Genomic DNA, 27,612 nt, shown 5'->3' with positions numbered 1-27,612 from the left:
GGGGGATATGAGGGGGGAAAGAACCATAACTCAAATATACTACAGGATTTCTACTGATACAAAGCCTAATGCTAAATCACTGAAGGGTAACTTTAAGACATGAACTAATATCTGTCATTGGGTATGAAAATGACTTGCTTTTGGATTAAGTTGATTTTTATGAACACATTGGCAGATGTTTGCTCTTGTTTAATCATGAAATCACTTTCACAAGATTTCTTATCTCCAAGCTATTTATTTGTAAAATTAATTAAAGGGTTAGTTCACCCAAAAATGTAAATTGTGTCATTAATGACTGACCCTCATGTACTCACTGACCCACAATAACTTTATGAAGACGAGAATAGTTTCTGTGTGCAAAAAAACCCTAAATAACGACTTATATAGTGATGACGATTTCAAAACACGGCCTCATGAAGCTTCGAAGCGTTATGAATCAGTGAGTCGATTCAGCAGTTCAGAGCGTTATGAATCAGTGAGTCGATTCAGCGGTTCAGAGCGTTATGAATCAGTGAGTCGATTCATGATTCGGATCGCGTGTCAAACCGCCAAACTGCTGAAATTTGGTGATTCAAACCGCTGAATCGACTCACTGATTCATAACGCTCTGAACCGCTGAATCGACTCACTGATTCATAACACTCTGAACCGCTGAATCGACTCACTGATTCATAACGCTCTGAACCGCTGAATCGACTCGCTGATTCATAACGCTCTGAACCGCTGAATCGACTCGCTGATTCATAACGCTCTGAACCGCTGAATCGACTCACTGATTCATAACGCTCTGAACCGCTGAATCGACTCACTGATTCATAACGCTCTGAACCGCTGAATCGACTCACTGATTCATAACGCTTCGAAGCTTCATGAGGCCATGTTTTGAAATCGTCATCACTATATAAGTCGTTATTTAGGGTTTTTTTGCGCACAGAAACTATTCTCGTCTTCATAAAGTTATTGTAGAGCCGCTGTAGTGAGATGGACTTTGTAACTTTAGTCTTTAGTGTCTTTTAAGGGTCTTGAGAGTGTAAAGTTGAGCCAATGGAGGCCTTTCAGAGCATCAGATTTACACTAAAATATCTTCATTTGTGTCTGAAGATGAACGGAGGTCTGACGGGTGTCCAACCACATGAGGCTCAGTCATTAATGACACAATTTACAGTTTTGGGTGAACTAACCCTTTAAAAGGTTATGGAGATCTGTTGCGTCACTAATACACACACTGACGTGTTCCCTTCAGTTTATTCCTTACATTTTCCTGAATTGGCCTTAAATGTCCCTTCACTAAACCTGCAGATGCTTGTGATCAATGTTCCAGTGAGACGTCATCTGCTCATCTTCTGTCTAATGGCAGTGTGTGTGTGTGTGTGTGTGTGTGTGTGTGTGTGTGTGTGTGTGTGTGTGTGTTCGCAGGACGCTCTCTCAGCAGAACCGGGCCGTGTGTCCGGAGCCGCCCCGCAGACGCCCAGAGAGCGGGTGAAGAGCCGGGGCATCTTGCGTTCGGCCAGTGGTAAAGCAGCGGCGTCAGAGTCCGGCCAATCGGGTCGCCCGAGCCTGCGGAAGGCGGAGAGCACCCGCACCAAGGGCTCGGCCCCGCCCAGATCCGGCCTGGCGACCCAGGGCAAGGCGGCGTCGGTGTCGGAGCGGCTGGACTCAGGGCTGCCCCGCGCCAGCAGCGTCATCTCCACCGCAGAGGGCAGCGCCCGCAGGACCAGCATCCACGACCTGCTCTCCAAGGACAGCCGGCCGCCCGTGCTGGTGGACCCCTCGCCCTCCAGTGAGTACCAGGCCCGCCACGCCCCTGATGCCCCTGATGCCCTGCCCACGTCCGCTAGCATGCCCTGCGGCATCCAGGAGCCCGAGCTGGGCGGCCTGAGGGCCTTTCTAGGTCCTTCCTTCACCGTTGACTCCATCTTTCTCGACTCCATCTTTTGCGAGCCGGCGGTGATGGGCGGGGCTAGAAACCAGGCCATCCTGTCGCTCAACACGTCCCTCGTTAGCAACATTAGCGGCCCTCCCCATAAAGCCCCCCCGAGCGGCCCCGCCCCGCCCGCCGATGCCCCGCCCGACCCCTGTGTGCCCGCGGAGGACGGGCTGTGGTACGAGTACGGCTGTGTGTGACGCCCCTCTGCATGAGCCGCCCGATGATGTCACGCGCTGAACTGAACTCATCATGTGATGTCATTAACCCATGTCATGTGTTTGGGCTGAGCTGCTTCTGTATTTATGAACATGAGGCTTGTAGAACAAGTCCCATGATGCTCCTCTGAGCTGCTGGAGGAACTGCTGCATCATTGATGTTTATTATTTAAACCACACCTCCTCTGGACATGTGTGTGTGTGTGTGTGTGTGTGTGCGCATGGCTTTATCCCGACTCCATTCTGAAGGCTGCGATCAGAATGAGTGTTTCCCTGATCATGTGATCACGTGTCGTCACGCATGTGGTGAACCCGAGAGATTCTCCCCAACACACACACACACACACACACCCTTCAGCTGTTTATCATGTGATCATGCCCTTCATTATATGACTGTGTGAAGTCTTCTGTTCTGCAGATGTGGAAGTGTTACGGGAAAACAGGAAGTCTAAAAGAGGTGGCACTCAGAGTCTGTCATGAATTCCCATGGTGAGTGTGTGTGTGTGTGTGTGTGTGTGTGTGTGTGTGTGTGTGTGTGTGTGTGTGTGTGTGTGTGTTCCGTCCAGTTCTGTCTTCATGCCGTCTGGGTCCTTCGACCTTTAGGAAAAGAGTTTCTGTTGGACATTCTCTCTGCCCACCTCAAGCCTTAGAGTACCAGGAGCCTGATACACACACACACACACACACACACACACACACACACACACACACACACAATGAGCTCTGAGTGTATGCCGTTTCCCTATGGCTGGCTATCCATTAAAACAGAAATGAATCAATCACTTTCAGAGAGAGTCTGTTCACTCGGCGGCCATATTGGATTCAGGCGTTCAAGAGTCAAGTCCCATCTTTCCTGAAATCATCAAATCTCAAAAACACAATTAAATAACATTTCAAATCAGCAACAAAATCTGACGTCTGTTTACCGTCCAAATTATAGATTACTGAGAGCAAAGATCAGCCGTTAGATCCACACAAGACGAATCATATCTTGACATCAGAGCCAGCGGCAGACGGCAGAAGGACTGGCCGAGGAAAGGCTCCTCTCGCTGGGGTTAATGAGCGATTGAGCGCCGCTGGTCCACTGGAGCTCACAACTCCAAAAACAGCAGATCACATTTTCAAAAAGGCGCTCTCTTTATAAATAAACCACAGATTTTGGCTTTAAAAACAACTACATTCTCGCCTGAAAAGGACTTAAAGCTATATTTTGTGAAACATTAACACTACCAGAGGGCTCTCACTAAGATCAGCAAGCTGGTATATCAGACTTTTGCCGAATCCAGTCGGTAAGACAGCGATTACATCTTTTTTAGATATGAAGGCTTCTAGTGTTGTTCTTTGCTCTGGTTTTAACGGAATGGAAAAGTTTAAATCGCTTCAAACAGCCGCGATAGCTGATAGTGATGTTCCACTGCTGCATCCATCTTTGTAGTCAGTGTACAGAATCTGCTTCTCTGTCGCTGCGCTGTCGTCATCGTGTAAAGCCTCAACGTTTCTGATTGGTGCCGCGATTTCTAGGGTTTAGAAATGGGTTTGAATGGGCTTTGCCAGACTACTTGCAGAGCAAATCTAAATTTGCCGGAAGTTGTCTGGGTTTTCCCAGGCGACCCCTCTTGTCTAATCGAGTGTTTGTCCCTGATCTCTAATATTAATAACACCAGTGTTGCTGTCGATGGCACACTGTGTAGAATATATAGGCCTAATTTCATATAATAACCCATAAACTGATACAGAATGTATAAATGACTTTTAAAAAATATATAAATAGTAATAAGAATTATATCAAAAGTGTCACTAATATAAAATACTAAATAAAATATTCAATTAAAAATTTTACTTTGACAATTTAGTAGAAAAACTGCTAACAGAAAAATCTGAATCCTGCATTAATCTATAGCTGTGAATGAAAGTGAAGATGCTTCTGAATCATGAAAATATTCAATAATAGCCTGTTAATTACAATATGTATGTGACGTGCGCCCTGGGGCCTTCTGTGCCAAATATAGCTGGGTCATCTTACCCCACGGGTCTAATTTAATCTTTTTTCTTCAAAATAAAAGCTGTAATATTTACTCCACAAATCCCTCATTAACAAATGTACACACACACTTTGATATTCAACGTAACACAATGTCATACATCACAAGAGACACAATTAGATCAACTGTTCGACTAAATCTCAGATGTTGATATTCAGATGAAATGACAACATTAAAAATAGTATATTTATTCATCAGAAGTGCTGAGATGAGATAGTGTGTCCATTACAGGCGGTCAGTGAAGCAACAGTGAGAGTGAGACGTCATTAGTGTGGACGAGCACCCAATCCTCACCCCAGCGCCCTCAAAATGTGTGTGTGTGTGTGTGTGTGTGTGTGTGAGAGAGTGAAACATTATATATATATATATATATAAAGTCGTGATTAAAATCAAAATGGCAATATTGATTAAACCGTGAAAGATTAGTGTTGTCCATGTCCTCCGCCCTCTGACTCCGCCCTCTGGCTCCACCCCCTGACTCCGCCCCCTGACTCCGCCCTCTGACTCTGCCCTCTGACTCTGCCTCCGCCCTCTGACTCTGCCCTCTGACTCCGCCCTCTGGCTCCGCCCTCTGACTCCGCCCTCTGACTCTGCCCTCTGACTCCGCCCTCTGGCTCCGCCCTCTGACTCCGCCCTCTGACTCTGCCCTCTGGCTCCGCCCTCTGACTCTGCCCTCTGGCTCCGCCCTCTGGCTCCGCCCTCTGACTCCGCCCTCTGACTCTGCCCTCTGGCTCCGCCCTCTGACTCTGCCCTCTGGCTCCGCCCTCTGGCTCCGCCCTCTGACTCCACCCTCTGACTCCGCCCTCTGACTCTGCCCTCTGACTCTGCCCTCTGACTCCGCCCTCTGACTCTGCCCTCTGGCTCCGCCCTCTGACTCCGCCCCCTGACTCCACCCTCTGACTCTGCCCTCTGGCTCCGCCCTCTGACTCTGCCCTCTGGCTCCGCCCTCTGACTCTGCCCTCTGGCTCCGCCCTCTGACTCTGCCCTCTGGCTCTGCCCTCTGGCTCCGCCCTCTGACTCTGCCCTCTGACTCTGCCCTCTGACTCCGCCCTCTGACTCTGCCCTCTGGCTCCGCCCTCTGACTCCGCCCCCTGACTCCACCCTCTGACTCTGCCCTCTGGCTCCGCCCTCTGACTCTGCCCTCTGGCTCCGCCCTCTGACTCTGCCCTCTGGCTCTGCCCTCTGGCTCCGCCCTCTGACTCTGCCCTCTGACTCTGCCCTCTGACTCCGCCCTCTGACTCTGCCCTCTGGCTCCGCCCTCTGACTCCGCCCCCTGACTCCACCCTCTGACTCTGCCCTCTGGCTCCGCCCTCTGACTCTGCCCTCTGGCTCCGCCCTCTGACTCTGCCCTCTGGCTCTGCCCTCTGGCTCCGCCCTCTGACTCTGCCCTCTGGCTCCGCCCTCTGGCTCCGCCCTCTGACTCCACCCTCTGACTCTGCCCTCTGGCTCCGCCCTCTGGCTCCGCCCTCTGACTCCACCCTCTGACTCCGCCCTCTGACTCCGCCCTCTGGCTCCGCCCTCTGACTCTGCCCTCTGACTCCACCCCCTGACTCCACCCTCTGGCTCCGCCCTCTGGTGGCTGAGGTGTGTGGTGGGCTCTCTTCAGGGCACATCGAGGGCACATGCCAACCAGAGAGACAAACAACACACTATATGGCCAAATAAGTCCCGCCCTCTAAATAAACAGCCAATCGCTGCTCGGGAAAGTCGTTACCAGTGGCGTGAGGACTTCATCTGTTCACAGGCAGGACTTGCTCAGAGTGTGTGTGTGTGTGTGTGTGTGTGTGTGTGTGTGTGTGTGTGTGTGTGTGTGTGTGTGTGTGTGTGTGTGTGTGTGTGTGTGTGTGTGTTAATCACAGATTCTGTTATTTAACTCTATAATCGGGATCTTGTGTTCAATATCATCAATCAAACAAAAGTTCAAATGAATGTGTAAACAACATACAGACCGTATTTTAAACGTTTAATGGCATCATTAAAGACAAAACAACAACACACTAACACAATCAAATAAAAGCTTCTAATCTTCAGACCTGAGCCGAACTGAAGTAGTGGACTTGAGAATCCGTGTCCTGATGATTCCCTCTCCTCATCAACATGTTCTCTTCAGTCTGAGGATTCCTCCTCAATAATGGCCTTCAGTGGGTCCAGATCACAGCAGTTTCACAGGAACAGCCCATAATCATCGGCCAGTTTCTACACAAATATAAATGCCTTTTTACCTCAAATGCTCTGCGTCACGCATGACATCATCACGTTGGAAAGGTCACGTGACGTCGGCGGAAGTACCGACCCAGAGTTAACGAACCGATCATGCAAACCCTACGCCCTTCACACACACACACACACACACACACACACACACACGGGTAAAACAACGATGTCGCACACAAAAGGCCCATTTTAAACCCTAACCTGACAAAATCATAAAAATGTGTTCTGAAGTGAAGTGACCTTTAACCCTTGCAGTGCTGATGTATTCTGCTGTTAGAGCGGCTCTGGTGCTCAGCACACACACACACACACACACACACACATCAGCCAGTTCTAGAGCAGCAGTTCTGACCGTCCGCCAGTGGATCCGCGGATGACCTCGGAGGACGGGAGGTCGTGACCCTGCACACACATCATCAGGTAAACATGAGCTCAAACACCTGACCTGCGGGAGCTTCTGTGAGGTCATCACACGCGTGTTCGCTGAGAGCCACAGTCGGTGTGTGTGTGTGTGTGTGTGTGTGTGTGTGTGTGTGTGTGATACACTGAGGATGAGGGGTGTGTGTGTGTGATACACTGAGCTGAGGATGAGGGGTGTGTGTGTGTGTGTGTGATACACTGAGGATGAGGATGAGGGGTGTGTGTGTGTGTGATACACTGAGGATGAGGATGAGGGGTGTGTGTGATACACTGAGGATGAGGGGTGTGTGTGTGTGTGTGTGTGATACGCTGAGGATGAGGGGTGTGTGTGTGTGATACACTGAGGATGAGGGGTGTGTGTGTGTGTGATACACTGAGGATGAGGGGTGTGTGTGTGTGTGATACACTGAGCTGAGGATGAGGGGTGTGTGTGTGATACACTGAGGATGAGGGGTGTGTGTGTGTGTGATACACTGAGGATGAGGGGTGTGTGTGTGTGTGATACACTGAGCTGAGGATGAGGGGTGTGTGTGTGTGTGTGTGTGTGATACACTGAGGATGAGGGGTGTGTGTGTGTGTGATACACTGAGGATGAGGATGAGGGGTGTGTGTGTGATACACTGAGGATGAGGGGTGTGTGTGTGTGTGATACACTGAGGATGAGGGGTGTGTGTGTGATACACTGAGGATGAGGGGTGTGTGTGTGTGTGATACACTGAGGATGAGGGGTGTGTGTGTGATACACTGAGGATGAGGGGTGTGTGTGTGTGTGTGTGATACACTGAGGATGAGGGGTGTGTGTGTGATACACTGAGGATGAGGGGTGTGTGTGTGTGTGATACACTGAGGATGAGGATGAGGGGTGTGTGTGTGTGTGTGATACACTGAGGATGAGGATGAGGGGTGTGTGTGTGATACACTGAGGATGAGGGGTGTGTGTGTGTGTGATACACTGAGGATGAGGATGAGGGGTGTGTGTGTGTGTGATACACTGAGGATGAGGATGAGGGGTGTGTGTGTGATACACTGAGGATGAGGGGTGTGTGTGTGTGTGATACACTGAGGATGAGGATGAGGGGTGTGTGTGTGATACACTGAGGATGAGGATGAGGGGTGTGTGTGTGATACACTGAGGATGAGGATGAGGGGTGTGTGTGTGATACACTGAGGATGAGGGGTGTGTGTGTGTGTGATACACTGAGGATGAGGGGTGTGTGTGTGTGATACACTGAGCTGAGGATGAGGGGTGTGTGTGTGTGTGATACACTGAGGATGAGGATGAGGGGTGTGTGTGTGATACACTGAGGATGAGGATGAGGGGTGTGTGTGTGATACACTGAGGATGAGGGGTGTGTGTGTGTGTGATACACTGAGGATGAGGGGTGTGTGTGTGATACACTGAGGATGAGGGGTGTGTGTGTGTGTGTGATACACTGAGGATGAGGATGAGGGGTGTGTGTGTGATACACTGAGGATGAGGGGTGTGTGTGTGTGTGTGTGTGTGATACACTGAGCTGAGGATGAGGGGTGTGTGTGTGTGTGTGATACGCTGAGGATGAGGGGTGTGTGTGTGTGTGTGTGTGTGATACACTGAGGATGAGGGGTGTGTGTGTGTGTGTGTGTGATACACTGAGGATGAGGGGTGTGTGTGTGTGTGTGATACACTGAGGATGAGGGGTGTGTGTGTGTGTGTGTGATACACTGAGGATGAGGGGTGTGTGTGTGTGTGTGTGTGTGTGTGATACACTGAGGATGAGGGGTGTGTGTGTGTGTGTGTGATACACTGAGGATGAGGGGTGTGTGTGTGTGTGTGTGATACACTGAGGATGAGGGGTGTGTGTGTGTGTGTGTGATACACTGAGGATGAGGGGTGTGTGTGTGTGTGATACACTGAGGATGAGGGGTGTGTGTGTGTGTGTGTGTGTGATACACTGAGGATGAGGGGTGTGTGTGTGTGATACACTGAGGATGAGGGGTGTGTGTGTGTGATACACTGAGGATGAGGGGTGTGTGTGTGTGTGTGTGTGATACACTGAGGATGAGGGGTGTGTGTGTGTGTGTGTGATACACTGAGGATGAGGGGTGTGTGTGTGTGTGATACACTGAGGATGAGGGGTGTGTGTGTGTGTGATACACTGAGGATGAGGGGTGTGTGTGTGATACACTGAGGATGAGGGGTGTGTGTGTGATACACTGAGGATGAGGATGAGGGGTGTGTGTGTGATACACTGAGGATGAGGGGTGTGTGTGTGTGTGATACACTGAGCTGAGGATGAGGGGTGTGTGTGTGTGTGTGATACGCTGAGGATGAGGGGTGTGTGTGTGTGTGTGTGATACACTGAGGATGAGGGGTGTGTGTGTGTGTGTGTGTGATACACTGAGGATGAGGGGTGTGTGTGTGTGTGTGTGATACACTGAGGATGAGGGGTGTGTGTGTGTGTGTGTGTGATACACTGAGGATGAGGGGTGTGTGTGTGTGTGTGTGTGATACACTGAGGATGAGGGGTGTGTGTGTGTGTGTGTGTGATACACTGAGGATGAGGGGTGTGTGTGTGTGTGTGTGATACACTGAGGATGAGGGGTGTGTGTGTGTGTGTGTGTGATACACTGAGGATGAGGGGTGTGTGTGTGTGTGTGTGATACACTGAGGATGAGGGGTGTGTGTGTGTGTGTGTGATACACTGAGGATGAGGGGTGTGTGTGTGTGTGTGATACACTGAGGATGAGGGGTGTGTGTGTGTGTGTGTGATACACTGAGGATGAGGGGTGTGTGTGTGTGTGATACACTGAGGATGAGGGGTGTGTGTGTGTGTGATACACTGAGGATGAGGGGTGTGTGTGTGTGTGTGTGTGTGTGTGTGTGATACACTGAGGATGAGGGGTGTGTGTGTGTGTGATACACTGAGGATGAGGGGTGTGTGTGTGTGTGTGATACACTGAGGATGAGGGGTGTGTGTGTGTGTGTGTGTGTGTGTGTGTGTGTGTGTGTGTGATACACTGAGGATGAGGGGTGTGTGTGTGTGTGATACACTGAGGATGAGGGGTGTGTGTGTGTGTGATACACTGAGCTGAGGATGAGGGGTGTGTGTGTGTGTGTGTGTGATACACTGAGGATGAGGGGTGTGTGTGTGATACACTGAGGATGAGGGGTGTGTGTGTGTGTGTGATACACTGAGGATGAGGATGAGGGGTGTGTGTGTGATACACTGAGGATGAGGGGTGTGTGTGTGTGTGATACACTGAGGATGAGGGGTGTGTGTGTGATACACTGAGGATGAGGATGAGGGGTGTGTGTGTGATACACTGAGGATGAGGATGAGGGGTGTGTGTGTGTGTGTGATACACTGAGCTGAGGATGAGGGGTGTGTGTGTGTGTGTGTGATACACTGAGGATGAGGGGTGTGTGTGTGTGTGTGTGTGTGATACACTGAGGATGAGGGGTGTGTGTGTGTGTGTGATACACTGAGGATGAGGATGAGGGGTGTGTGTGTGTGTGTGATACACTGAGGATGAGGGGTGTGTGTGTGTGTGTGATACACTGAGGATGAGGATGAGGGGTGTGTGTGTGTGTGTGATACACTGAGCTGAGGATGAGGGGTGTGTGTGTGTGTGTGTGATACACTGAGGATGAGGGGTGTGTGTGTGTGTGTGTGTGTGATACACTGAGGATGAGGGGTGTGTGTGTGTGTGTGTGTGTGTGTGTGTGTGTGTGTGTGTGTGTGTGTGATACACTGAGGATGAGGGGTGTGTGTGTGTGTGTGTGATACACTGAGGATGAGGGGTGTGTGTGTGTGTGATACACTGAGGATGAGGGGTGTGTGTGTGTGTGTGTGTGATACACTGAGGATGAGGGGTGTGTGTGTGTGATACACTGAGGATGAGGGGTGTGTGTGTGTGATACACTGAGGATGAGGGGTGTGTGTGTGTGTGTGTGTGATACACTGAGGATGAGGGGTGTGTGTGTGTGATACACTGAGGATGAGGGGTGTGTGTGTGTGATACACTGAGGATGAGGGGTGTGTGTGTGTGTGTGTGTGATACACTGAGGATGAGGGGTGTGTGTGTGTGTGATACACTGAGGATGAGGGGTGTGTGTGTGTGTGATACACTGAGGATGAGGGGTGTGTGTGTGTGTGTGTGTGTGTGTGTGTGTGTGATACACTGAGGATGAGGGGTGTGTGTGTGTGTGTGTGATACACTGAGGATGAGGGGTGTGTGTGTGTGTGTGATACACTGAGGATGAGGGGTGTGTGTGTGTGTGTGTGTGTGTGTGTGTGTGTGTGTGTGTGTGTGTGATACACTGAGGATGAGGGGTGTGTGTGTGTGTGTGTGTGATACACTGAGGATGAGGGGTGTGTGTGTGTGTGTGTGTGTGTGATACACTGAGGATGAGGGGTGTGTGTGATACACTGAGGATGAGGGGTGTGTGTGTGTGTGTGTGTGATACACTGAGGATGAGGGGTGTGTGTGTGTGTGTGTGATACACTGAGGATGAGGGGTGTGTGTGTGTGATACACTGAGCTGAGGATGAGGGGTGTGTGTGTGTGTGTGTGTGATACACTGAGGATGAGGGGTGTGTGTGTGTGTGTGTGTGTGATACACTGAGGATGAGGGGTGTGTGTGTGTGTGATACACTGAGCTGAGGATGAGGGGTGTGTGTGTGTGTGTGTGATACACTGAGGATGAGGGGTGTGTGTGTGTGATACACTGAGCTGAGGATGAGGGGTGTGTGTGTGTGTGTGTGTGATACACTGAGGATGAGGGGTGTGTGTGTGTGATACACTGAGCTGAGGATGAGGGGTGTGTGTGTGTGTGTGTGTGATACACTGAGGATGAGGGGTGTGTGTGTGTGTGTGTGTGATACACTGAGGATGAGGGGTGTGTGTGTGTGTGTGATACACTGAGCTGAGGATGAGGGGTGTGTGTGTGTGTGTGTGTGTGTGTGTGTGTGTGTGATACACTGAGGATGAGGGGTGTGTGTGTGTGATACACTGAGGATGAGGGGTGTGTGTGTGTGTGTGTGTGATACACTGAGGATGAGGGGTGTGTGTGTGTGTGTGTGATACACTGAGGATGAGGGGTGTGTGTGTGTGATACACTGAGGATGAGGGGTGTGTGTGTGTGTGTGTGTGTGTGTGTGTGTGTGATACACTGAGGATGAGGGGTGTGTGTGTGTGATACACTGAGCTGAGGATGAGGGGTGTGTGTGTGTGATACACTGAGGATGAGGGGTGTGTGTGTGTGTGTGTGATACACTGAGCTGAGGATGAGGGGTGTGTGTGTGTGTGTGTGTGATACACTGAGGATGAGGGGTGTGTGTGTGTGATACACTGAGGATGAGGGGTGTGTGTGTGTGATACACTGAGGATGAGGGGTGTGTGTGTGTGATACACTGAGCTGAGGATGAGGGGTGTGTGTGTGTGTGTGTGATACACTGAGGATGAGGGGTGTGTGTGTGTGATACACTGAGGATGAGGGGTGTGTGTGTGTGATACACTGAGGATGAGGGGTGTGTGTGTGTGTGTGTGTGTGATACACTGAGGATGAGGGGTGTGTGTGTGTGATACACTGAGCTGAGGATGAGGGGTGTGTGTGTGTGTGTGTGATACACTGAGGATGAGGGGTGTGTGTGTGTGTGATACACTGAGGATGAGGGGTGTGTGTGTGTGATACACTGAGCTGAGGATGAGGGGTGTGTGTGTGTGTGTGTGATACACTGAGGATGAGGGGTGTGTGTGTGTGTGTGTGTGATACACTGAGGATGAGGGGTGTGTGTGTGTGATACACTGAGCTGAGGATGAGGGGTGTGTGTGTGTGATACACTGAGGATGAGGGGTGTGTGTGTGTGTGTGTGTGTGTGATACACTGAGGATGAGGGGTGTGTGTGTGTGTGTGTGTGTGATACACTGAGGATGAGGGGTGTGTGTGTGTGATACACTGAGGATGAGGGGTGTGTGTGTGTGTGTGTGTGTGTGATACACTGAGGATGAGGGGTGTGTGTGATACACTGAGGATGAGGGGTGTGTGTGTGTGTGTGTGATACACTGAGGATGAGGGGTGTGTGTGTGTGTGATACACTGAGCTGAGGATGAGGGGTGTGTGTGTGTGTGTGTGTGTGTGTGATACACTGAGGATGAGGGGTGTGTGTGTGTGTGTGTGTGTGTGTGATACACTGAGCTGAGGATGAGGGGTGTGTGTGTGTGTGTGTGTGATACACTGAGGATGAGGGGTGTGTGTGTGTGTGTGTGTGTGTGTGATACACTGAGCTGAGGATGAGGGGTGAGACTCGTCAGGTGTCTCATCATGAAGGTGTTCTGGGAGAAGCGTCCGGTCATGTGTTGTCGTTATGGGATATTGTTTATACAACCCCAAATCAGAAAAAGTTGGAAAACGCAAATAAATAAAAAAAGTGATTTCTAAATTTACTTTGACTTGTATTTCATTGCAGACAATATGAACACAAAATATTTCATGTTTTGTCTGGTCAACTTCATGTCATTTGTAAATATGCATCCTTTCCTGTCATTCAGACCTGCAACACATTTCAAAAAAAGTTGGGACAGGAGCAGTTTAGGGCTAGTAATGAGGTAAAATGGTTAAATAATGATGTGATTTGAAACAGGTGATGTCAACAGGTGATTGTAATTATGATTTGGATATGTGGACTCAGAGGAAGAGCTGAGGGTTTAGGGGCCATTCGGGACCACAGACGACACAACTATAGTGTTCAGGGGACGCCACGCTTATACAACATCTGCAGGCAAAACTAGGCTCTCCTCCACTGCCCACCACTCATGGGCACAGGTCTGCAGTCAGTATTAATGCAGTAAGAGTGATATTACAAGACCAAACTCAATACACACATTACTGATGATGCATACTTTGTACAGGGTGTGTGTAGTGCGCATCATCATCAGTAATGTGTGTAGTGTCCATCATCATCGGTGTAAACTGAGTGTGATGTTTTAATATCACTGCTTTAGTCCATCATAGCACAGGTTATGGGGACTGTTGTGTGTGATCTACTGACGCTCTGTGATCACACACCGATCGTTTCCATCATGACCAGCACAATCTACAGTTAACGTCTGGTGTAAGACGTGCTTTTATTGGGCGGTAAATAAATCCAAACTGACGATCCCTCCCCTCAGGACTAATGTAAACCCCTCAGGACTGAGAGAAGCTCCTCCAGCAAACCCTGCCTCGCCTTCCCTGTCTTCAGCTCATCTTTCAGGCCAACAGGGTTCACTCTGCAAGCCGTTAGTAAATCTGGGTCTAAGTAATGTTAGGATAGCTTTACTGGTAGGAAGGCTGTGAAACACCGAACCCTAACCAGGCCATTTCTCCCACCTGTCCACAGTAAAGGTGTTTAAAGCGTGTGTTTGAGAGTGGTAGTTAAACGGCTGTTTCTGATGATGAGCAGCCGGATGAAGATCTTTCTGCTGTCGCTCATCTGTCTTTCTCTCTCTCTCCATCACAGACAAACACCTGAAGACTGAAGACTGATCTGCCCTGAGGAACCCCGTCTGTCCTCGCTCTTTTATTCATGGACCCCTCAGAACTGAAACAAAGAAATCTCCTTCTTTTTCCTTGAATCAAGGACCTAAAATGATTCCTAAACGAGAGTGAGGCTGAGCGAGTGTGTTTTAACACACACACACGCGCGGCTGCTGAGCTTCACACGGACCAACACAGGATTGAACATGAGCTGAATCACTGCAAACACACTAAACCCGTCAAAAACACCAAAAAATAAACACTGAGTGTGTGTGAATGCGTGAGTGTGTGAGTTTGGGGACCAAATGTCCCCGCAAGGATAGTAACACCTGAGATCACCATCGGTGTGAGGACATGGTGAGTGTGTGTGTGTGTGTGTGTGTGAGGGTGTGTGTGTGTGAGTGTGTGTGTGTGTGTGAGTGTGTGTGTGTGTGTGAGGGTGTGTGTGTGTGAGTGTGTGTGTGTGTGTGTGTGTGTGTGTGAGTGTGTGTGTGTGTGTGTGTGTGTGTGTGTGTGTGTGTGTGTGTGTGTGTGTGTGTGTGTGTGTGTGAGTGTGTGTGTGTGTGTGAGGGTGTGTGTGTGTGAGTGTGTGTGTGTGTGTGTGTGTGTGTGGGTGTGTGTGTGTGTGTGTGTGTGGGTGTGTGTGTGTGTGTGTGTGTGTGTGTGTGTGTGTGTGTGTGTGTGTGTGTGTGTGTGTGTGTGTGTGTGTGTGTGTGTGTGTGTGTGTGTGTGTGTGTGTGTGTGTGTGTGTGTGTGTGTGTGTGTGTGTGTGTGTGTGTGTGTGTGTGTGTGTGTGTGAGTGCGGATGGCATTGTTTGTTCTCCTGTGTGAGCGTCTCATACACTCATTCCTCTTTTCATAAAGTCATTTGATGTGATAAACTGGCGTTTGTTTATTTCTTCCTCCACCATGAGCTTCAGTTTATTCATAAAGCACATTTAAAAACAACTACATATAGTTAGCAAAGTATAATAAAAACACACTCATAGAGAAGAAACAACACACTAAAATAGAGATAGAGAGGAGGAGCGATAGAGAGGAGAGGAGGAGTGAAGAGACCTCTGTAATGAGTGTGGTTGGAGATCAACTTTGTTCTGTGGAGCTTGACTAGGCAAAGCTTAACACACACACACTTTATCCCTAGAAGTGTTGTGCCGCCACACACACACATGAGCTTCTCATTCTTCATCCGTAGGGTTTAATATGGAGTCGCTCTAACAGCTTCAGCTCTTCTTTCCTCAAGGTTTAGGAGTGTGTTTATGGGGATTCTTCATTAGTGATGTTGGACGAGAAGGCCTGGCTCTCAGTCTCCGCTCTAATTCATCCCAAAGCTGTTCTATCGGGTTGAGGTCAGGACTCCAGTTCCTCCACCAAACTCCTCATCATGTCTTTATGGAGACGCTTTGAGCACTGGTGCATGCTGGGACAGGAAGGGGCCGTCCACAAACTGAGCCCACAAAGTTGGGAGCATGAAATTGTCCAAAATGTCTTGGGGAAGCATTAAGAGTTCCTTTCACTGGAACTAACCCCTGAAAAACAACCCCATCCCATAACCCCCCCTCCACCAAACTTTACACTTGGCACAGTGCAGTCCCGTTCTCCAGGTCAGTCGAAGCTCAGCAGGACGGGTTCGTGCCCGGTGTGCTGCAGGAAGCGCAGCAGGTCGGGTGGAGCGAGCCCCATGGTGGCGCTGTTGGTCATGGGGTGGAAGTAGAGCCGCTGGTGTCCGCCGTGGGTCAGGTCGCGGTCCAGCACCAGCTTCACACTCCGGTCCGAGTCGCAGAAGAGGGCGAGCGGCGTCACACAGCCCGGCCGCACACACAGCTTCTCCATCAGCTGCTGCTCCTCCGCCAGACGCAGGTTTCCTCCGCCCAGACCCAGACGCCGCGACACCTCGCCCAGATCCACACGCCGGTCCTGCCGCACACACAGCAGCCACAGGCCCTTCCTCTTCTTATCCTTCAGGAACAGGTTCTTGGTGACCGCACCATCCAGATGAGCCACATGAGGGAGCATCTGCTCCACCGTCAGCACCTGCACACACACACACACACACACACACACACACACACACACACACACACACACACAATAAACACCTGCACAACAGCTTGAGCAATTCAGGGCTCCAGACTGCAACTAAAATGGTCGTATTTCATAGTTCTTTTTCTAACTTCAGTGAGTGTTTCACTTATGGGAATCGCTTTGAAAGACAGGTCGACCTGAGATCAGGCTCCGCCCCCACCTATAACACTCAGGTCGACCTGAGATCAGGCTCCGTCCCCACCTATAACACTCAGGTCGACCTGAGATCAGGCTCCGCCCCCACCTATAACACTCAGGTCGACCTGAGATCAGGCTCCGTCCCCACCTATAACACTCAGGTCGACCTGAGATCAGGCTCCGTCCCCACCTATAACACTCAGGTCGACCTGAGATCAGGCTCCGCCCCCACCTATAACACTCAGGTCGACCTGAGATCAGGCTCCGCCCCCACCTATAACACTCAGGTCGACCTGAGATCAGGCTCCGTCCCCACCTATAACACTCAGGTCGACCTGAGATCAGGCTCCGCCCCCACCTATAACACTCAGGTCGACCTGAGATCAGGCTCCGCCCCCACCTATAACACTCAGGTCGACCTGAGATCAGGCTCCGCCCCCACCTATAACACTCAGGTCGACCTGAGATCAGGCTCCGCCCCCACCTATAACACTCAGGTCGACCTGAGATCAGGCTCCGCCCCCACCTATAACACTCAGGTCGACCCCTATCGAAGTCATTCACGCTTTCTTCCCGTGATGGACTACAACAAGCTCTCTCAGCACGTCCGACCTCGTCACTGATTTTCGCTAAACTGTTCAACAGGCGGGTCGTCAATGGATTACACCACTGAACGCGATATCAGTGGATTGGACTGTGTTGAGCGGCATCGCAAAACACAGAATAGTGTCTGCGTCAAGGCGAGCTACTCGGTTCAGACTATCGCGTATTAAAGGTCCCGTTTTTCCTGTTTTTTTGAAGCTTTGATTGTGTTTACAGTGTGCAATATACCTGTATATCTGTATACCGCTGTTTTCACGGTCCTAAACACGGCTTGTTGATTTCCTTATTCTATGAAGTCCCTCCTTTAGAAATACGTAACGAGTTCTGATTGTGCCAGCGGTTCCCGTGTTGTGATTGGACAGCAGCTTAGCGCACGTTGGAAAGGTCACGCCTCTTACCATAACGGGGAGATGAACGTAGGGCTGTACGATTAATAGAAAAATAACCGACATTCAGAACCTCTAACCGACGTATTTTTCCCATGTCGGTTATTTGGGTTTTCACGTGACTCCGCCCCGTCAGTCACATCAAGGTCAGTCTGCAGACACACACACACAGATGCAGGAGCAGTTATCAGTGTTTATAGATGCCCAGAATCACTATAGCAACTGCATGTTTTACACAGTTTATACAGGTCAGTTAATTGCTGTTCTTGTAGCCTACGCGCTGACACACACACGGCGCGCGCAAGCCCCGAAGCCAGATCGCTTTCACTTTCGTGCTCATAAAGTTTGTCAAGTATGCGTTTAAAGGCTTGCCAGTTTCAACATTTAAAGCGATTGTGAACTATTCAACAACAACAATACGGAAAACTGCTCAGTTCAGGGCTCAGCTGTTTTCTGTGAGAGATCCGAGTCGCGTCTGTGCAGCGCGCGCCCTGAAGGCAGATCTCAAACCTGCGTCCATACAAACCTTCATTTGTATGTGGTTTAAGCCCTGCCAGTTTGAACATTAAAGCGAGTTTCGACCATCAGATGTGTATTATGTTGAACTAATGCCTGATATAGTGTGACAAACGAACACTCAGACAGAAGCTGTGACTAAAGTAAAGTCACTAAAGTAGCAGAAACTCAACCGTTAGGCATACATTTTAATACCTTTGAAGTACAAACCACAGCTTCATAATGAATAGAGACGGTATGAGTAATTCACACACAATCACTCTCTCATTAATGCATTCAGATAAATGTAATGTAGGCCTACTGTGCTAATTTATCTGTATCTGATGTACAACAAACAGAAATCTGCCCCATAGACAATAACTGCTGAAAGTGAACCGTTTCCTTCCAAGTATTTTAAAATCACAAAGAAATGCACTTTTTCATTAGAAAAAAAAATTCCACCTTTAATAGTAGAAAATATTTACAGTACAAACCTTATCAGTTAACTTACTCAAAACCTTATGAGGGCAAAAAAATTTATTTTTTATTTTTGGTCAAATCATTACAGCCCTAGATGAACGTGCTCAAACTACAGCCCCTGAAGGCCAAACAAAGGTGATCTGACTCCGGGATGAAAATAACAGCGTCTGGACGACATGGCGACAAACACACTACAAACGCAACCGAAAGCAACACTTCCTCTTCTCCATGCGGGAGAGCAACAAGACCACGCCCCCTTTTTTGCATATTCTTGTGGGCGGAGTTTAGTCGACAAACTGTTCAACTGACGTCATTAAAGCAGGAAGTACAGGGATGTCCAAACCGGCCGCTCGCTGTAGACTTAGAAAGGAAACTTCTGTTAAATAAAATACCTCGCTTGGCATTGAACTTTGAGCTTTATAATTTTACAGGTATTATTTATGCTCTAACAGCAACATAACACACTAACTAAGGTTTGAAAAATGGGATCACGAAGAACAGGACCTTTAAATTACGACGGTAGGATTTTAAGCGACGTCAAGTCATCTTAGGCTTTACGCGTTAAGGCGAGCCGTTGAAAGGGCTAACTACCCTACGGGAAACATCAGACTATCGTCAAATCACTCTTCCTCCAGCCATCAGTCGACGGTCATCCGTGGAAAGCAGGGAGGAGGTCCATCGCCATGTGGAGCCACCATCTCGGGCAGGGACCCTCCATGTGCATCGTGTGTATGGCCTCAAAGCACGCTAAGACGTCGCTTGCAGACCCACACACATGCGTCCACTGTGGGTCAATGCCGGTGAAGACTCTGGAGAGAAGGCTGAGTGGCGGTGGCTAGCCAGCGAGACCCATACGAAACCTACGGCTACTGACCATCATATGCGAGCTACCACGAGCTGGGCCGAAAGGATGGAAGCCGGATCCCCGGATCTGCCTCCTCTGTTTGATAACCTGCTCACACACGAGGAGGAAGAGCCGGGTGAGATGAGGAAGAGCCGGGTCAGACGAGGAAGAGCCGGGTCAGACGAGGAAGAGCCGGGTGAGACGAGGAAGAGCCGGGTCAGACGAGGAAGAGCCGAGTGAGACGAGGAAGAGCCGGGTGAGACGAGGAAGAGCCGGGTCAGACGAGGAAGAGCCGGGTGAGACGAGGAAGAGCCGGGTGAGACGAGGAAGAGCCGGGTCAGACGAGGAAGAGCCGAGTGAGACGAGGAAGAGCCGGGTCAGACGAGGAAGAGCCGGGTGAGACAAGGAAGAGCCGGGTGAGACGAGGAAGAGCCGGGTGAGACGAGGAAGAGCCGGGTCAGACGAGGAAGAGCCGAGTGAGACGAGGAAGAGCCGGGTGAGACGAGGAAGAGCCGGGTCAGACGAGGAAGAGCCGGGTCAGACGAGGAAGAGCCGAGTGAGACGAGGAAGAGCCGGGTGAGACGAGGAAGAGCCGAGTGAGACGAGGAAGAGCCGGGTCAGACGAGGAAGAGCCGGGTGAGACGAGGAAGAGCCGGGTGAGACGAGGAAGAGCCGAGTGAGACGAGGAAGAGCCGAGTGAGACGAGGAAGAGCCGGGTGAGACGAGGAAGAGCCGAGTGAGACGAGGAAGAGCCGGGTGAGACGAGGAAGAGCCGAGTGAGACGAGGAAGAGCCGAGTGAGACGAGGAAGAGCCGAGTGAGACGAGGAAGAGCCGGGTGAGACGAGGAAGAGCCGGGTCAGACGAGGAAGAGCCGGGTGAGACGAGGAAGAGCCGGGTCAGACGAGGAAGAGCCGAGTGAGACGAGGAAGAGCCGAGTGAGACGAGGAAGAGCCGGGTGAGATGCTAACTCTGACCTCCTCGACTTGGATATGGATGACGAGGAGGAAGATGACAACTCTCCCTTCCCTGTCCATCAGTCTAGACCCCTAGAACAACTGACGGGCTCTCAGGCAGACGCGGGTAAGCTGGGCCTAGCGTGGAAGGAGCAGAGCAGGATCTTTATGACCACATGCTCAACCCACAGCGAGACCGCTCCCACCAGCCGTGCCGGCCTGCATGAAAGATGTCCCGCCTTTGGGCTCCTCCTTTTTAGAGCAAGCTCCTGACCAAGGGATGTTCTAAACTGGAGATTGAAGGGATGGCAGAGCTGGGGTAGAGTCTTCAGTGGCCTATCACCTCCATCCCAGTCGACGCTCTATATCTGCCTCCTCTCAGATGGTCTTGTCAGGGGTTTTACTCGTTACTTTGTGATTCCACAGAAGGGGAGCTCATCTCTGCGTCCAATTTTAGATCTCCGGGTGTTCAACAAACACCCACGGAAGTATTCATTCAAAATGTTGACACACAAAATGCTTTGTCGCTCCATCCGCCAGAACGATTGGTTTGTGGCGATTGATCTGTCAGACGCATATTTCCAGATGTTTACCCGTCTCACAGAAAATATCTCAGGTTTGCAAACCGAGGCACGGCTTACGAGTTTCTAACCATCCCATTTGGTCTGTCTTTAGCACCCAGAGTTTTCAGCAAATGTGTGGAAGCAGCACTGTTTCCATTGAGAAACAGAGGGATAAGAATCTGAGATACGCGTTTTGTCAAAAGAGCAAACTCTGAGACGCAGACATGGTGTTAATTCATCTCGACAGCTTGGGATTCAGAATAAACATGGAAAAAGAGCCGCTTAGAGCCAGCACAGAACACAGAACACCTGGGGCTCAGTATAAACTCTTCTCGGGTCACTCTGACAGAGGAGAGGATCGCGTCCTTCACTCGGTGTCTCTCCCGTTTTCAGACGGGGAAAATTGTCCTGTTCAGGCTGTGCCTACGAATGCTGGGTTTAATGGCCTCAGTGGTTTCGGTCAGTGGTTTCGGTACATCTGGGGCTTCTCATAATGAGACTTTCAGCGCTGGGTCGCATCTGCGTCTGTGTTCTCCGCATCATCTCAGTCGACCGGTGAGAGTAACTTGTGGGATTTGTCTATGGTTTTAGAGGCTCTTTCTCAACACCCGTTTGAGCCGTTCGAAGGCATAGGGTTGAAGTTTATCACTCTTAAGACAGCACTGCTGTTAGCACTGCTGACAGTGAAGCGAGTGAGCGACTTACAGGCCTTGTCTATCAGCCCGTCTAGTTTTCAGTTCTCCTTAGGGCGCACTAAGGTTTCCTTTCGCCCTAACCCTGCTTTTGAACCTAAAGTAGTGGACTCGTCTTATAGATGTCCGACTACAGAACTCACAGCTTTCCACCCTCCTCCGTTCTCTTCTCCAGAGGATAGGAGATTGAACTCTTTATGTCCAGTACGGGCGCTTCATTGGTACATGGAAAGGACAGCAGTTTTCAGAAGGAATGACCAGCTGTTTGTGTCTTGGGCTACTCCTCACAAAGGGAAGCCGCTGTCGAGTCAGCGTCTGTCCCATTGGATTGTAGAAGCTATATCTCTAGCATATAAATGCAGAGGTTCTCAACCTCCTGAGGGCTGAAGGGCCGCTCCACTACGGGCATGGGCCTTCCTTAAGGGAGTTTCTGTTCAGGAGATATGTGCGGCAGCAAGTTGGGCTACGCCGCACACTTTCGTGTGGTTTTATAGACTGGATGTGTCTGAACCATCCTTAGCTCATGCAGTGCTAGGAGCCAGCATGTCGGGATGATTAGGCATAGCCTTCGCTCCTTGCACAGGAACGGGAAGAAATCTCTCTATAATGACTTCGATAGGGGTCGACCTGAGTGTTATAGGTGGGGGCGGAGCCTGATCTCAGGTCGACCTGAGTGTTATAGGTGGGGGCGGAGCCTGATCTCAGGTCGACCTGAGTGTTATAGGTGGGGGCGGAGCCTGATCTCAGGTCGACCTGAGTGTTATAGGTGGGGGCGGAGCCTGATCTCAGGTCGACCTGAGTGTCAAAGACAGACGTGATGTCATAGGAGCTTCTGTAGTTGGTCACGCCCAAAGCGATTCCCATAAGTGAAACACCGGGCGAAGTTATCAAAGAACCCGGGATTACGTTAAGTAACCCATCGTTTCCCACACACAGACGAACACATGGCGCTGCGCCACAGAATCAACACCGGCCACCACATATTGCACGTCGTTATTCTTGTTTTTTTTTTTTACACTATTTAAAACACGCAGCGTATTCGTTCAGGTCCATTTCCTCTCCCTGCGAGGTTCACGGAGCTCTCAGTAGTTCCACATGAACCAGTGGCCATACATTAGAATGGATGAACATCAGCTTCAACATCAGGTTCTGGGAAACAGCAAGTGTGCAGTGATTATTACATCAACCATATTTACAGGATCATTTTATTATGGAGAGAGATGGAGATGCAAAATTGTTGACATTAATGTTAATGTTTTTCCTGTATTTAGCCCTCAGGTATTCCTACCTAATTACTCACACTCACTCATTGATCATCAAATGTGACATACACCTTAACTATTTTTCAATTAAATACATGTATATTTCAGTTTAATAATATTTATTGAATATTTTGAGGAGATCTTTTGGTACTAAATAGGCCTACTATTTGTGCAATAATGACCATTTAATGAATTAAATTATTTTTTCCTATTTATATTACAATTAGTGTAGTAATAAAGGTTAAAATAGAGAATTCCAATGCAAAGAGGCAAATTAGAGTCATTTTGTGGCTGGAAAAAGAATAATTTCCATTTGTAATGCCATTAGCGCTGGTGCCTGTATGGCTCTTTAATAAATATATATGTGTCTAGTCTAGTTGCTCAAAAAAGTATTGCAGATCATAACTGCTTACTTATTTTTAGGTTTTGCATTTGAATACATATTTAGACATGATCAAACACTAGATTTCTTTAAATGTGAATTTTAAAAAGTTAATAACGTACATCCTAATATTTTTAATGATACTTATATAAGCACACACAAGTGGATATTAATGAATCCAAGCAAATATAATTTAACCCAAGAAACACTGCATTTGCAACCAAAAATATTAATTTGCGAGTGATATTTTGCTGAGATCTTTTGTTGTGTGTTGACGTGATAAAATGAGACAACAGTGGAAAAAACCTCAATGAGTCTGAACGGCAAAAATACGCGTCAGAAACGGATGTCAAAACAGAAAATATCAGGCTTTTTCAAGCCCTCGTCTCTATCGAGCAACAACACTGATTATATATAGATAGACAGACAGACAGACAGACAGACAGACAGACAGATATATGTGTGTGTGTCAGCGAGAGAGAGATCACTAATGAACATCCCAGAGCTGTAGAAGGGCAGGAAGTGGTTAACCACAGATAAACATGTCAGCTGTGTGGACGCCAACTAATCAGTAACAATTCTCGTTTTTAACTGATACTGATATGGATTATATTCTCAATATATTTTACTCTTCTATATTTTAAGCTTTTCTGCTTCACAGGAATATGTTAAACGCATCACGGCCCTCCGATTGCTTTAAATAATTAATAATCCGCCTCTCCTGCTTTGGGTTGTTGACTCGCTCGACTTGTTATCTGAAGGGAAAAGAAGATCATGCTGATTCATCTGCAGTGAAGTTCAGCGGATGTGTGTGTGTGTGTGTGTGTGTGTGTGTGTTGAGCGGATCACGGTTATATCCGCAGGTCAGGCGGACCAAATAATAAAACATAACATTATAAATAATTACAGGTGGATGAGAGATAAATAATGAATGTGTTGATATTATTAGAGACACAGAACTGCTTCACTCTCTCAGCGTCTCTTCAGGGAAAACACATCAGGGATTAGACATGAGCGCCTCCTAGTGGACAGGATAACACACTGAACCCTACATGAGGTAAAGGGGGGGGGGGCGGTTTCATTCACACTGTTGAAGACTTGATTCTCAAGCTAAACATGGGCAAAGGTTCACAAAATAAGTTGGACGTTTGATGGAGTGTTTCTGTGCCAGAAATACTCCGGTTTCTCACAAGTTTCGGAGTGTTTTTCTTCGAGTATGGGCCTGTGTGACGTCAGATGGGGCGGATGTCCTCGATCGGGCTCTTCTCCCGGAAGGGGACGCGACTACAGCGAGAGAGCAAATGCTTTAGGGAAGCGGCAGCGCTGCAGTGTGTGTGCGTGTGTGTGTGTGTGTGTGTGTGTGGTTGTCAGGGCAAGACAACCCTGCACAGCTTCCCACAGAACCCAGCGTTAATGGACCCCTGCATTTCAGCGATGATGGTTTAGGCCCAGTTCACTGGCGGATTTGTAGCTGGTCTGATGCTAAAGATGGAGCGGCCCCAGAGATTAAGGTTCACGGTCGTGTGTTGGAAGCCGGCGGTGAGTAAAACTTCAGATGTGTGTGTTGTTCGCTATCGACTCGTTCATTTAAGCGCTGCTATTCCAGTGTTTTTCTGTGTGAACACACACTAGTCTGATGTGCTAAACCGTTCCGCTCGCTACTGCTAACATTAAATCACATATAACAGTCCATAAACCAAATCATATCCTCATAAACCATGAGTAAACACACACATGTTGTAAACTCACGCATGACAAGCCGCTAATCAAGTATATAAGTTACAGTTCCACTACACACACCATAGAGCCGTCCTGCTGTAGTAGGGCCAGCCCTGACCAATTTGCTGCCCTAGGCCAGATTTGACTTGGTGCCCCTTGTGTCAGGGTTTAGCTCTACACGTTATCAGTCTAAGTTGAGGAAACACTCCTACTGTTTTATTTGTGTAATGCATTGATGTTTTATTTTTATTGTTGTTGTTGTTTTATATGATGTCCAGTCCATTCTACCCCGTCATTATGTTCATGATATTATTATTATTTTTTATTTTTTAAAGGCTGATGATAGTCAAACTGTACAAAAATTGCACCTATGTCACATTACAGCCTAAACACAAAGAGCAAGAGTGCATCTAACATTCATGCACAAACTATTCATTGAGAACTAGCAAAAGTGTTTGTTTTCCAGTAGATGGCAGCAATCGTCCACTAAACTATGAGTATTCATGTTTTCACCAGGAATTCAACTGAGAAATTTTGATATTTAATGTGAATTGTACATAAAATGTTGCTATTTTAAATAAACCTGTATATAAATATCATTACTAATTTCGGCAAATACATTTTAAAATTTCTATACACCCCCGTAAAACTGCACAACTGCAGAGTAAAAACATTAGGCTATTAAAAAAGTGATATTACATGCGTTTAATATTTTTGTATTATTTATTTTTTACAAAATCACACTGGCTGTGGCCTCTGGAGAACCCAGAACAGCTGCTTGCATAAAGTTTAAGGTAAAAATAACTGGAATTAATTAGCAAACATTAGTATTTTACTACTATGCAAATAAATAAACTGTTCATTTATTTGCCTACATCACTTTACTTCTGTCTTTACACTGCAAAAAATGAAGACCCCTGGTGCCACACTCTAATCAGATGTGCTGAAAAGATGTGCTAGAAAAAAAGTGTACAAGCAATAGGGATAACCGCACCCTGGAGAGGATTGTGAAACAAAACCCATTCAAAAATGTGGAGGAGATTCACAAAGAGTGGACTGGAGCTGGAGTCAGTGCTTCAAGAACCACTACACACAGACGTATGACAGACAGGTTTCAGCTCTCGCACTCTTGACCAACAGACAGCGTCAGAAGCGTCTCACCTGGGCTGAAGACAGACAGCGTCAGAAGCGTCTCGCCTGGGCTAAAGACAGACAGCGTCAGAAGCGTCTCACCTGGGCTAAAGACAGACAGCGTCAGAAGCGTCTCGCCTGGGCTAAAGACAGACAGCGTCAGAAGCGTCTCGCCTGGGCTAAAGACAGACAGCGTCAGAAGCGTCTCACCTGGGCTGAAGACAGACAGCGTCAGAAGCGTCTCGCCTGGGCTAAAGACAGACAACGTCAGAAGCGTCTCGCCTGGGCTAAAGACAGACAGCGTCAGAAGCGTCTCGCCTGGGCTAAAGACAGACAGCGTCAGAAGCGTCTCGCCTGGACTAAAGACAGACAGCGTCAGAAGCGTCTCGCCTGGGCTAAAGACAGACAGCGTCAGAAGCGTCTCACCTGGGCTAAAGACAGACAGCGTCAGAAGCGTCTCGCCTGGGCTAAAGACAGACAGCGTCAGAAGCAAGCGTCTCGCCTGGGCTAAAGACAGACAGCGTCAGAAGCGTCTCGCCTGGGCTAAAGACAGACAGCGTCAGAAGCGTCTCGCCTGGGCTAAAGACAGACAGCGTCAGAAGCGTCTCGCCTGGGCTAAAGACAGACAGCGTCAGAAGCGTCTCGCCTGGGCTAAAGACAGACAGCGTCAGAAGTGTCTCGCCTGGGCTAAAGACAGACAGCGTCAGAAGTGTCTCGCCTGGACTAAAGACAGACAGCGTCAGAAGCGTCTCGCCTGGGCTAAAGACAGACAGCGTCAGAAGTGTCTCGCCTGGGCTAAAGACAGACAGCGTCAGAAGCGTCTCGCCTGGGCTAAAGACAGACAGCGTCAGAAGTGTCTCGCCTGGGCTAAAGACAGACAGCGTCAGAAGTGTCTCGCCTGGGCTAAAGACAGACAGCGTCAGAAGTGTCTCGCCTGGACTAAAGACAGACAGCGTCAGAAGCGTCTCGCCTGGGCTAAAGACAGACAGCGTCAGAAGCGTCTCGCCTGGGCTAAAGACAGACAGCGTCAGAAGCGTCTCGCCTGGGCTAAAGACAGACAGCGTCAGAAGTGTCTCGCCTGGGCTAAAGACAGACAGCGTCAGAAGTGTCTCGCCTGGACTAAAGACAGACAGCGTCAGAAGCGTCTCGCCTGGGCTAAAGACAGACAGCGTCAGAAGCGTCTCGCCTGGGCTAAAGACAGACAGCGTCAGAAGCGTCTCGCCTGGACTAAAGACAGACAGCGTCAGAAGTGTCTCGCCTGGACTAAAGACAGACAGCGTCAGAAGTGTCTCTCCTGGGCTAAAGACAGACAGCGTCAGAAGTGTCTCACCTGGACTAAAGACAGACAGCGTCAGAAGTGTCTCACCTGGGCTAAAGACAGACAGCGTCAGAAGCGTCTCTCCTGGGCTAAAGACAGACAGAGTCAGAAGTGTCTCACCTGGACTAAAGACAGACAGCGTCAGAAGCGTCTCTCCTGGGCTAAAGACAGACAGCGTCAGAAGCGTCTCGCCTGGGCTAAAGACAGACAGCGTCAGAAGCGTCTCACCTGGGCTAAAGACAGAC

At 49.1% G+C, this 27,612-nt stretch overlaps 2 protein-coding genes across 2 annotated transcripts in view; one reads left to right on the top strand and one right to left on the bottom strand.

The window, feature by feature from the left end:
- Positions 1 to 14,670, top strand: part of ccdc88ab (coiled-coil domain containing 88Ab) — a 94,934-nt gene extending 80,264 nt beyond the window's left edge. Inside the window, exons 30-31 of the mRNA XM_079842323.1 lie at positions 1,417 to 2,631; positions 14,299 to 14,670. Of these exons, the coding sequence (XP_079698449.1) occupies positions 1,417 to 2,124 (708 nt within the window). The 3' untranslated portion in view covers positions 2,125 to 2,631; positions 14,299 to 14,670. The remainder of the gene's footprint in view (positions 1 to 1,416; positions 2,632 to 14,298) is intronic.
- Positions 14,671 to 15,190: 520 nt separating this feature from the next.
- The window catches only part of prorsd1 (prolyl-tRNA synthetase domain containing 1), a 17,620-nt gene continuing 5,198 nt past the window's right edge, over positions 15,191 to 27,612 (bottom strand). The window contains exon 2 of the mRNA XM_079842309.1: positions 15,191 to 16,349. Within this exon, the coding sequence (XP_079698435.1) occupies positions 15,921 to 16,349 (429 nt within the window). The 3' untranslated portion in view covers positions 15,191 to 15,920. The remainder of the gene's footprint in view (positions 16,350 to 27,612) is intronic.

This window comes from Gobio gobio (assembly GCF_949357685.1).
Source record: "Gobio gobio genome assembly, chromosome: 18".
In the NCBI taxonomy this organism is placed as follows: Eukaryota; Metazoa; Chordata; class Actinopteri; order Cypriniformes; family Gobionidae; genus Gobio; species Gobio gobio.
This window is presented reverse-complemented; position numbering and strand designations above follow the sequence as displayed.